This window comes from Leptodactylus fuscus, chromosome 9, assembly GCF_031893055.1.
Source record: "Leptodactylus fuscus isolate aLepFus1 chromosome 9, aLepFus1.hap2, whole genome shotgun sequence".
Taxonomy (NCBI): Eukaryota; Metazoa; Chordata; class Amphibia; order Anura; family Leptodactylidae; genus Leptodactylus; species Leptodactylus fuscus.
Window position 1 is genome coordinate 2,439,194 of NC_134273.1, and position 13,363 is coordinate 2,452,556.

Genomic DNA, 13,363 nt, shown 5'->3' on the forward strand with positions numbered 1-13,363 from the left:
CGCCCTGTGTGTACAGAGGAGTCAGCGCCAACAATACCGGATTGTGCAGGACACCACAGCAGCAGCGCCGGCGATTCACTGAATACACGCTCCGATGTGACTGAGAGGGAGGAGGGAAGAAGGCGATGGCGGCCTGGGGGGTAAGTGGACGCCCTCCATGCATGTTACAGAGAGCTGGGAGTCTGAGCTACTGTAGTACCTGGTGCATGTAGTGTGTGACTATAGATGTATAGTGTGTAATGCAGAATGGAATATATATATGTTAGGTCTGCGCACATGTATGTATGTACATAGAGGAGGGTGGAATGTAAGATTGTAGTGTATGCATGTAGATAATTGATATGTATGTATCAATGAAATCCATGTAATGTATGTAACCTATGCATAGTAGGTCAAGTATACTTGTATGTATTGTATGACTACTGTATGTAACATATGTAAAGTATACATGTTATGGATTTATTGGGTTCAGAGGTTCTCTATAAAGATATCTGCCTAAATCTATGAGTGTGAGCTCTGTGGACGACTCCGGCTGCTACATTATACACCACGTACAGGACGTTATCATGAGATCGCTCGCCTCGCACCAATGTACTGCAACACGTGAATACAAAGACGGTGTATTGTAGAAATCTCACAGCGGCCGGATACCATTACCTAGTAATTGCGCAGGGGACGCTCCACGGGATCCTTTGTTCAGGAGACGGAGTCTGATCTTACAAATTAATACTTTACAAAGCAGTCACCTGACCCAATCAGAATGAGGAGGTGAAGGGGGGAGGGGCAGCTTAACCCTCGCCCTGAAAATCAATCACCCGCTTGGGGAATGATAACTCCCTACACCGCCGCCTCAGATCCGGAAACCCAAGGAGATCCGACACAGTAGGAGGGTGAAAGAACTAACCTCTAGATTAAGGAGAGCAGCAGAGCGCCCCCTAAGGGATGTCACCCAGGCTAAGAAATCTGCATGACAATCCTGAGAGATGCAATTGTGCTGGGTAAGGTTGTCCGTCAGTGTTCCCTGAATGTGTCCTGCTGCTACGGCTTATATCTAGCTTGGGATTTCCACATCTGTTTGTGGGGTCTGTAGCAGAGGGATTAGATTGTGAGCTCCACAGGTCACTGCAGATTATGGCAGACACCGTTGATCTGATCTATTCTGCAATGTTATTGCTACAAATCCTCCACTTATTGCATCAATAACGGCTGTGATACAACGAAAGACTGAGGCTGACTGACAGCAGAGAGCACAGAGCGAAACGGAAGAGAAACCCCCGGAGCAGGGAACAGTCTATAAGATCCTGCACCCTACGAGGGAGGGCTCTGGTGCGGATACCTCAACCCAACACACTGCAATGACGCCCTGGCAGAGTAGAATTCATACAGTCAGGAGGGGGTTAACAGTAGGAGTGTTATTTAGTGCCGTCCTGGGACATTTCACAAGTGACTGCAGCATCGGGGAAGCTTCAACACCCGGAAATGTCTGCAATAGCTTATCTTCCTGCATTAGAGAGAAACGATGAAAGATGAGGGGCAGTTGCCCAGGGTCTTACCTCTGTCAGTGCGTGTAACTGCCCCTGATGGACGCAGACCCCCATAAACCTGTGGAAGAGATAACAGGACTGGCATTAGAGCAGCCATACTCAGGACACAGGCAGGTACACACACAATAGTGGCAGTAACGGTCACCCGGCAGCTCCACGTATACAGGACAAGGGACTGACTGCAGGGACTGCCACGGATCAGGAGAACACGGGGATCTGTATGAATGGAGCAGAAGGTCGGACAGGCCTCACCATTCACCTCTATGGGACAGATCAATAGTGTGCAGAACCAGACACTCCAACCACATGGGGCAGACAGGAGCCCTGTCAGTCAGACCCCCCAATCAATCACCCCCCTGGAATCCTTTAAAGGGTTAATGGGGAGAATCCATTATCTGTATAGCCAGGATCGGAGTGAAATCAGACCTCTCCCTCCTGCAAAAGTCAAACGCACTAAACAGTAACCGGATCCAGGCGCTGCGTCCTGCTGGAGGGCGGCCAATCGTTAAAAGGGCTGACATTATAACATGACGCTCCACAAACCGCTCCGTATCAGACAGTCAAGCTGGGCCCTGACCCCGCAAATATCACCACAAGTGAATGAATGTGACCCCTCAGACATTAGGGGGTGGGAGTTCAGGACCACTCCTATAATGATCAGCACCTACATCAGGAGTCCTTACCAGCTATGGTGTAACACCAGGAATGTACCACAAGTATTGGAATCTGCCACTCAGGACTCCGGGAAAGCTGGGTAATGACCGCTGGGAGTGCTATATTGGTTTCATGATGATGGCCGATCTGATCTTAAAGGGTAAGGCTCTAGATGAAGCAGCGTACTGACTGCACCGCATCAATGAAACTCGCCCAGTGGCCAGGATGTCACTGAAGAGGCCATTACACATCTAGTAGTAACAACCGCACAACCGTCTGCACAGCGAGCGCCATGGCTGCCACACTTATGTCTACTCTGCGTGAACATGGAAAACGTGCATAAGTTTTGAACTCTAATAAAAATGATGTTTTTGGCGCCCCCTCCCCCCGGAGCCGCTGCTGGATCTCTGGAGTATGAGCTCACTCGGCAAACATTTTACTTGCTAAAAATACCTCGTAAAGAGCCGCGCGGCAAAACGGCAACACAAGCCGGAGAGACTCATCAAATACGAGGAGATCTCGCAGCAGAAATAGAAATGGCCGAAAGCTGCCAAAAACTCCAGCAGCCGAGCCAAGAGGCAGCGGGCCAACAACAACAACCCGACCGGAGCTGCGAGCACTGGAGAGCCAGGAAGGGGTTAACAGAAGCTTCTCCCGCAGGCTCACGCCCAGGTTCATACCTGTGGCCGCGACTCGCCCAGTTACAGTTGCTAAATTGTTTTTGCACCTTTTGTTCGGCGGCAGAGAGCAGGAGACAGGAGATTTCCTTCTGTTTATTCTGCGACATCCTAGAGAGATCCAGTTACACAGAACAAGAGCAGCAGCCAGGTGCAAAAGTATCAGCGCCCCCCAAGACACTCCAACGAGAACCTCAAGTACTGACCAGCAGTGTACAACATCTACATGTACAGAGCGGCAACCTGACCTACACCCTCTCCAATAACTGACTGCTACAGTCATCCATGTTCACTCCATTTACCTCCAGCAGCGGCCTGGTCTAGAACCTCTCTCCTTCTGGACCGGTCAGATCTAGAACCTCTCTCCTTCTGGACCGGTCAGATCTAGAACCTCTCTCCTTATGGACCAGTCAGATCTAGAACCTCTCTCCTTATGGACCAGTCAGATCTAGAACCTCTCTCCTTATGGACCAGCACATGACAATCTAGAACCTTTCAGCTAATACACAAGCAGCTCAGCTGAACCTCCCCATTTACTGACGGGTATTCTAGTGTAGGATCTCTCCTTTTACTGACATATAGCGCCTCTCCGATGATCAGTTGTCAGATCTAGAATGGTGGCTGACTGCTGCTCACACCTAACCCTTTGATGCCATGAGGTCACAGACGTGTAGACCCCAGTATCCGGCTGTCCATTATACATGCCTCAGAACATGAACTACAGAGCCCCGAATCACCACAGCTGGAGCGTCCCCCGATTACTCTCCTCATATAGAAAGCACGTTCTGCACTGTACTCCATGGACTGACACTCCAACCACTCCATAGCTAAGCTTTTAGGGGACTCTGTGCTTACAATGTAGTGATGCAGCTTTAGCAGGTACTGGAGTAGTATGGGGAAACTAGAAGTAACCAGACAACCTGCAGAGACGGGAGGGAACTGACTGCGCCTCAGCCCTGACAGCTCCTACCTCAGTATATTGGGGTGTGACATGCGGTTCATCAGCTGCACCTCCTTCAGCATGTTGGCCCGGTTACTGCTGAGCTTGTTCATCTTCAGCGCCATCACTTGGTCAGATGTCCGATGACGAACCTGGAGAATGAAAACAGTACAAATAAGAAGGAGGCGTCAGCTTACGTCACTAGTCACACAGCAATCAGATAAAGCTGCACCCCAAAGGGTTAAACTATAATAAACGAACCCGCTAGAATAAAAAGCTGCAGTAACGAGAAATCCTTGAAGTGAGGCCGACACGAAGACCTCACTAAAATCTCCTCCAAGAAAACCATCAGCTGCATCATCAATGACCATCAATATGGCCGTCACTCAGCTTTCCCGCAGTAAACTAAGAGTGTGTCACAACAAGTATAGAGGACTTAGGAGACCATGCCCTGGCATTCAGATTGGTCATCACCCAGCTTTCCCATGTTCCTGCAATATGTGGAGACTTAAGATTCAGCGAGTAATCCTGCAATGGTGGACGGAAAACCTGCCAACAAATTCAAAGTGACGTCCAGAAGAGAGGCGAGAGCAGTGTGGGGCCTGCGAGGGTTAAATGGCCCAGGCCACAACAAGTGAGAAGCATCAGGACCTCCTCGCTGTTGATGGTGCTGGATTTGGTGGGCCGAACATTTGGCTCCGAGCTCGTCCTAAGATTTATGGACATCGGATCGCACCTTCACCATATTCCAAAAACTCACTGACTGCCACCCAATGTCCAGGGAACAGTCACCCCCAAATCTCTGACATCACAGCACTGCATGCTCAGATAATGGACGCCATGGTGCGGGGAGCGAGAGCAGTCACGTACACACAGGAGGTGCCTACAGATTATACGAGATCTCATCACATATGACAGAATGGAAACCTGCAGTCAGGAACCCTCCCCGGGGCAGATATCACTCCTCACCTGCACAGTGCGCCTGTCTGAGCCTTTACCTCCATGACAACAACCCCACAAGCAATCACATTCTAGATGGGAGATTATAATCCAGATTCACATCCGAGATCAAGGAAGTTCAAGGGTTAATGGTGTGGATGTGAGACTCAGGGGTTAATGATCTGGATAGGGGGAAAATAGTCTGGCACGGTGGGGGGGGGGGGGGGAATAAAATCCAGGGGGTCGTGGTCTGTATTGGGGGGTATATAATCCGTGGGTTCATGTTTTGTATAGGGAGTATATAATCTGGGGGGGGGGTTCATGTTCTGTATAAAGGGTATATAACCGGGGGGAGGGGCATGTTCTATATAGTATAGTAGTATATAATCCAGGGGATCTTTTCTGTATAGCGAGTATATAATCTGGGGGGGGTCATGTGCTATATAATCCAGAGGTCCTGACATGACCGGGCCTGAAATGTTCTGGAACATTCCACATTACTTTCTCAAGATGAAACATCTCTGGCGGCTCAGACACATCTCTAACCAATCACTGTACTGGATACCCAGACAACATGGCCGCCAGACCAGAGGGAGGGCTGAGGAGCAACCAATCAGATTCTGACTAGCAATATTCTATCACAGAGCGTCAGAAGTAAGCAGTGCTCTGATTGGTTGCCATATGAATCTCCTGCACTAGTATATTATGTTTGAAGTAGCTTTATTGACAATAATACAAAATGGTCAAATAAAATTAGACAAACTATGAAACAGGAAATGATAGGGTTAACTATCTGCCTTTATAGAGAAACTGCACGTAGCTCAGTCTGGGACTTGTAGTCCTACACAGCACAACACACAGACCTCACAGGACACAAACCGCACAAACCACAGATGTGAATGGAGAAGACGACCTGTAATAATCAGATCAAAGAGAAAACCACATCCGAGCAATACAACCAGACGTCACACGTGACCATAGCAGTCATCATGGCAACCGAGACCGCGTGATCATGGCAACTGCTCCAAAATAGTAATATAGTCTAAATATACAGAATACAGCTATATACAGCACCTGGCGGGACACAGCGTACAGCGCCAGAAAGTGAGGATACAGGCAAGACAACCTATTACTATCTGATATCAGCCATGTCAGGAGAGGAGAGGCCGACTGTAGGACAGGGGAATACAATCTATTACTATCTGTTATCAGCCATGTCAGGAGAGGAGAGGCCGACTGTAGGACAGGGGAATACAATCTATTACTATCTGTTATCAGCCATGTCAGGAGAGGCCGACTGTAGGACAGGGGAATACAATCTATTACTATCTGTTATCAGCCACGTCAGGAGAGGCCGACTGTAGGACAGGAGAATACAATCTATTACTATCTGTTATCAGCCATGTCAGGAGAGGCCGACTGTAGGACAGGGGAATACAATCTATTACTATCTGATATCAGCCATGTCAGGAGAGGAGAGGCCGACTGTAGGACAGGAGAATACAATCTATTACTATCTGTTATCAGCCACGTCAGGAGAGGCCGACTGTAGGACAGGAGAATACAATCTATTACTATCTGTTATCAGCCACGTCAGGAGAGGCCGACTGTAGGACAGGAGAATACAATCTATTACTATCTGTTATCAGCCATGTCAGGAGAGGCCGACTGTAGGACAGGGGAATACAATCTATTACTATCTGTTATCAGCCATGTCAGGAGAGGAGAGGCCGACTGTAGGACAGGAGAATACAATCTATTACTATCTGTTATCAGCCATGTCAGGAGAGGAGAGGCCGACTGTAGGACAGGAGAATACAATCTATTACTATCTGTTATCAGCCATGTCAGGAGAGGAGAGGCCGACTGTAGGACAGGAGAATACAATCTATTACTATCTGTTATCAGCCATGTCAGGAGAGGAGAGGCCGACTGTAGGACAGGAGAATACAATCTATTACTATCTGTTATCAGCCATGTCAGGAGAGGAGAGGCCGACTGTAGGACAGGAGAATACAATCTATTACTATCTGTTATCAGCCATGTCGGGAGAGGAGAGGCCGACTGTAGGACAGGAGAATACAATCTATTACTATCTGATATCAGCCATGTCAGGAGAGGAGAGGCCGACTGTAGGACAGGAGAATACAATCTATTACTATCTGTTATCAGCCATGTCGGGAGAGGAGAGGCCGACTGTAGGACAGGAGAATACAATCTATTACTATCTGATATCAGCCATGTCAGGAGAGGAGAGGCCGACTGTAGGACAGGAGAATACAATCTATTACTATCTGTTATCAGCAATGTCAGGAGAGGAGAGGCCAACTGTAGGACAGGGGAATACAATCTATTACTATCTGTTATCAGCCATGTCAGGAGAGGCCGACTGTAGGACAAGGAATACAATCTATTACTATCTGTTATCAGCCATGTCAGGAGAGGAGAGGCCGACTGTAGGACAGGGGAATACAATCTATTACTATCTGTTATCAGCCATGTCAGGAGAGGAGAGGCCGACTGTAGGACAGGAGAATACAATCTATTACTATCTGTTATCAGCCATGTCAGGAGAGGAGAGGCCGACTGTAGGACAGGAGAATACAATCTATTACTATCTGTTATCAGCCATGTCGGGAGAGGAGAGGCCGACTGTAGGACAGGAGAATACAATCTATTACTATCTGTTATCAGCAATGTCAGGAGAGGAGAGGCCAACTGTAGGACAGGGGAATACAATCTATTACTATCTGTTATCAGCCATGTCAGGAGAGGCCGACTGTAGGACAAGGAATACAATCTATTACTATCTGTTATCAGCCATGTCAGGAGAGGCCGACTGTAGGACAGGGGAATACAATCTATTACTATCTGGTATCAGCCATGTCAGGAGAGGCCGACTGTAGGACAGGGGAATACAATCTATTACTATCTGGTATCAGCCATGTCAGGAGGGGAGAGGCCGACTGTAGGACAGGGGAATACAATCTATTACTATCTGTTATCAGCCATGTCAGGAGAGGAGAGGCCGACTGTAGGACAGGGGAATACAATCTATTACTATCTGTTATCAGCCATGTCAGGAGAGGCCGACTGTAGGACAGGGGAATACAATCTATTACTATCTGTTATCAGCCATGTCAGGAGAGGAGAGGCCGACTGTAGGACAGGAGAATACAATCTATTACTATCTGTTATCAGCCATGTCAGGAGAGGAGAGGCCGACTGTAGGACAGGAGAATACAATCTATTACTATCTGTTATCAGCCATGTCAGGAGAGGAGAGGCCGACTGTAGGACAGGGGAATACAATCTATTACTATCTGCTATCAGCCATGTCAGGAGAGGAGAGGCCGACTGTAGGACAAGGGAATACAATCTATTACTATCTGTTATCAGCCATGTCAGGAGAGGCCGACTGTAGGGGGGTGTTTCAGCCATGGGAGTGTTAGCTGTGCAGTCCAAGTGGTAAGTAAAAATATCCTGAACGCAATGCGTACCTGTCCCGCCTAGTTCTGTATGGACACTGGAGCTGGAGCAGCGCCACCTACAAGATTCAGGCAATGCCAGGGAGAACCTACAAAATCTGGTCAATGTATGAACCAGATATTCGGGTCTGAAAGACTCCATGTGCATGAGACCTTAACCCCTGCAGTTTGCCATGCACCAATCTAATCTGGTAGATGGTGGTAAACCCTCAGTTAGTTGGAGCTCCAGGTGGGTTTGCCGGCTCCGGAGGTCTCCACTCACTGACAGCCAGCAGAGACCTTAACAACAGTGAGGAAGAGAGACAAGGAGGGCCTGACCACGCACTGAACGCTGATCATTACCTTAAAGACCTCGGAGAAGAAGCCGGATCCGATCTTCTCACAGGTGAAGTCATCGAGCCGCGTTAGCCTGGAGAAGGCGCTGATGAGCGCGTTGTAGGATGAGGAGTAGACTCTGCCCAGCTGACCAATCCCGCCCTCTCCTGAGACATTGTCCTCTATACGCTCTAAGCGAGGCGGGAAGCCGGCAATGGAATTCCGTTTATTCCGATCCATTCTCCCTGAGTTCAGTTTGGCTGGGAAGAGGAGACGCTCACATTTTAGGACGTCCAGGGGTCAGGGTGTCCGGTACGGTGGTAACAAAGTGCTGAAAGGTAAAAGGGAAAGACGTTATCATGTGACTAAAGAGACAATATGGCAGAAGTGCAAAGTATCACAGGAGAGCAGAGGGGTGACGAAAAATCACGATTTTACAAATGATGAGGCCAGACAACCCTCCGTGAGGCTAAAGCATCGGCAGAACAAACCTCTCCTGTGCTGACTGTTTATTACAACGTATCATCAGTACTCCGACTGTCTGCAGAGACTGGATATTACTGTAACAAACCCTCAGCTGGCTCAGACACAAGCAGACTGACAGCAGGAAGAGAATGTGAACAAAGTCTAAGAGAATGTCACAGCATTGTGCAGATAAGAGCAGGGAATAGTGACTACAGCTCTGGATGTGACTGGAGCACAATGCAAAGCTCAAGATCAATAAGAGAAACAAAGTTACTCAGCTTTTATAGCAGATGTGACCCGGAAAGTGATTTTCCGGCGGTGGGGGATGTCGTACGGTCGGACAGCTGATTTGGGGGAAGGGGGGGCTGAGAAGCGTTTTCCCAGCTGCCAAACAGGAAAAGAAATCAACTCAATCACTTCTGGAGCTGCGAGCTGGGACGCCCGGGGGACAGATAAGACGGACGGCAGCCAGCGCACATATATGAAGGAGCTGTACAACATGCTGAGACTTGTAGTTCTACAGAAGTTGGAGAACTTCATACTGCATTCTTAAAGATGATAACATAAGCCTTACCTACACCCGGGGGGTTGTGGGAGGAGCCTTACCTACACCCGGGGGGGGGGGGGTTGTGGGAGGAGCCTTACCTACACCCGAGGGGGTTGTGGGAGGAGCCTTACCTACACCCGGGGGGTTGTGGGAGGAGCTAGTCCACAATGATGAGATTCACTTAAATCCTCTACGTGCTTGTGCAGACTGCGTCCATTAAAGGGGCGGCGCTCTGTGCACGGCCGCGTCCGGTACAATAGGTCACATTACATGACACAGCACGATTATCAGTGTCAGGGATCAGAGGGCACAATCTGCGAGCACACTGCTTAGGCTGCCATGATGAGGGAGGGGCCTACCTGACAAGATCCCCGCCTCCTGCGACCCTGTCCCCCACACCCACAAAGCCCTAATTTGTCAAAATCTCCTCCTCATCTTTAAGATCTCTGCTTGCTGTCATTGAACAGGAAGAAGTTCCATTTACGTCCAGACTAGTAATTCTCACAGCTGAGGGTTTGTTACATTTGCAGCCAGAGTAGACAATGCTGTGTGAGCTGCAGTGCCAGGACTCCAGGCTGGACTATGGAGAGAGCGCTGCAGCTGATGCTTCAGGACAGGCTTTCAGTCTTTGGATGGAAATAATAAAGTGACCGACAGGAGCAATGGCAGGAGGCCGGGAGATGACAGTCATCCACCTGTGCAGCGCCCCCCTCAGGCGCTGTCACACATCGCAAGCCATGACACCAATTAACTCTCCCCACATCAATGTACAACAAGCACTTGGGAAAGCTGGGTGACAATCCAGGGGAGCGGTAAGAGAGGCCACAGAAATTGTCACCCAGCTGTGCCATAACAAGATGAAAGAGCGAACACAGTGATACAGAACTGCTGCAGAACATCTTTAATGCCAACATATAATGAAAAGAATATTTATCAGCTATAACCCGCAGGGAACTGATACTAAGCCACGGGCAGTATATACCGAGCGACGGGGAGTATACACAGACCTACAGAGCAACACCAAGGTATACAACACCGTATATAAAGAGCTATACACCAGGTATACAACACCGTATATAACCATCCATACGACCAGCTATATAACACTCTATATAATGACCTATACACCAGGTATATAACACCGTATATAATAACCTATACACCAGGTATATAACACTCTATATAATGACCTATACACCAGGTATATAACACCGTATATAATAACCTATACACCAGGTATATAACACCGTATATAATGATGTATACACCAGGTATATAACACCGTATATAATGACCTATACACCAGGTATATAACACCGTATATAATGATGTATACACCAGGTATATAACACCGTATATAATGATGTATACACCAGGTATATAACACCGTATATAATAACCTATACACCAGGTATATAACACCGTATATAATGATGTATACACCAGGTATATAACACCGTATATAATAACCTATACACCAGGTATATAACACCGTATATAATGACCTATACACCAGGTATATAACACCGTATATAATGACCTATACACCAGGTATATAACACCGTATATAATGACCTATACACCAGGTATATAACACTGTATATAATAACATATACACCAGGTATATAACACCGTATATAATAACCTATACACCAGGTATATAACACCGTATATAATGATGTATACACCAGGTATATAACACTGTATATAATGATGTATACACCAGGTATATAACACCGTATATAATGATGTATACACCAGGTATATAACACCGTATATAATGATGTATACACCAGGTATATAACACTGTATATAATGACCTATACACCAGGTATATAACACCGTATATAATGATGTATACACCAGGTATATAACACTGTATATAATGACCTATACACCAGGTATATAACACCGTATATAATGACCTATACACCAGGTATATAACACTGTATATAATAACCTATACACCAGGTATATAACACCGTATATAATGATGTATACACCAGGTATATAACACCGTATATAATAACCTATACACCAGGTATATAACACCGTATATAATGATGTATACACCAGGTATATAACACCGTATATAATAACCTATACACCAGGTATATAACACCGTATATAATAACCTATACACCAGGTATATAACACCGTATATAATAACCTATACACCAGGTATATAACACCGTATATAATGACCTATACACCAGGTATATAACACCGTATATAATGACCTATACACCAGGTATATAACACCGTATATAATGACCTATACACCAGGTATATAACACCGTATATAATGACCTATACACCAGGTATATAACACCGTATATAATGACCTATACACCAGGTATATAACACCATATATAATGACCTATACACCAGGTATATAACACCGTATATAATGACCTATACACCAGGTATATAACACCGTATATAATGACCTATAAACCAGGTATATAACACCGTATATAATGACCTATACACCAGGTATATAACACTGTATATAATAACCTATACACCAGGTATATAACACCGTATATAATGATGTATACACCAGGTATATAACACTGTATATAATGATGTATACACCAGGTATATAACACCGTATATAATGACCTATACACCAGGTATATAACACCGTATATAATGATGTATACACCAGGTATATAACACCGTATATAATGATGTATACACCAGGTATATAACACCGTATATAATAACCTATACACCAGGTATATAACACCGTATATAATGACCTATACACCAGGTATATAACACCGTATATAATGATGTATACACCAGGTATATAACACCGTATATAATGACCTATAAACCAGGTATATAACACCGTATATAATGATGTATACACCAGGTATATAACACCGTATATAATAACCTATAAACCAGGTATATAACACCGTATATAATGATGTATACACCAGGTATATAACACCGTATATAATAACCTATACACCAGGTATATAACACCGTATATAATAACCTATACACCAGGTATATAACACCGTATATAATAACCTATACACCAGGTATATAACACCGTATATAATAACCTATACACCAGGTATATAACACCGTATATAATGATGTATACACCAGGTATATAACACCGTATATAATAACCTATACACCAGGTATATAACACCGTATATAATAACCTATACACCAGGTATATAACACCGTATATAATGATGTATACACCAGGTATATAACACTGTATATAATGATGTATACACCAGGTATATAACACCGTATATAATGATGTATACACCAGGTATATAACACCGTATATAATGATGTATACACCAGGTATATAACACCGTATATAATAACCTATACACCAGGTATATAACACCATATATAATAACCTATACACCAGGTATATAACACCGTATATAATAACCTATACACCAGGTATATAACACCGTATATAATGATGTATACACCAGGTATATAACACCGTATATAATGATGTATACACCAGGTATATAACACCGTATATAATGATGTATACGCGCACACCTCTCCTATAATACGGTCAGTGGCCCCGGCTGTGGCACCTCGGAGGTATACGCTGCTGCTCCAGGTACGGGCCGCTGTAGCAGAAGGAGGTTCAGTTCCAGCCGCAGCTATGAGAACCAGGACTCACCGTACTAGAGGTTCCCGGTGTCCGGAGCACACGGGCCGCCTGCAGAGCCCTCAGCGTCCTCCCCCGGCCGCCATGTTCTCCAGTCCCGAGCTCACAGCGGAGACTCCGGGGCGAAGCA

At 45.9% G+C, this 13,363-nt stretch overlaps 1 protein-coding gene across 1 annotated transcript in view; it reads right to left on the reverse strand.

Moving 5' to 3' along the window:
* TESK2 (testis associated actin remodelling kinase 2) overlaps nucleotides 1-13,363 on the reverse strand; it is a 34,111-nt gene extending 20,748 nt beyond the window's left edge. The window contains exons 1-4 of the mRNA XM_075287162.1: nucleotides 13,246-13,363; nucleotides 8,585-8,888; nucleotides 3,846-3,967; nucleotides 1,554-1,602 (exon numbers count right to left, since the gene is read on the reverse strand). Coding sequence (XP_075143263.1) covers nucleotides 1,554-1,602; nucleotides 3,846-3,967; nucleotides 8,585-8,797 — 384 coding nt within the window. The 5' untranslated portion in view covers nucleotides 8,798-8,888; nucleotides 13,246-13,363. The remainder of the gene's footprint in view (nucleotides 1-1,553; nucleotides 1,603-3,845; nucleotides 3,968-8,584; nucleotides 8,889-13,245) is intronic.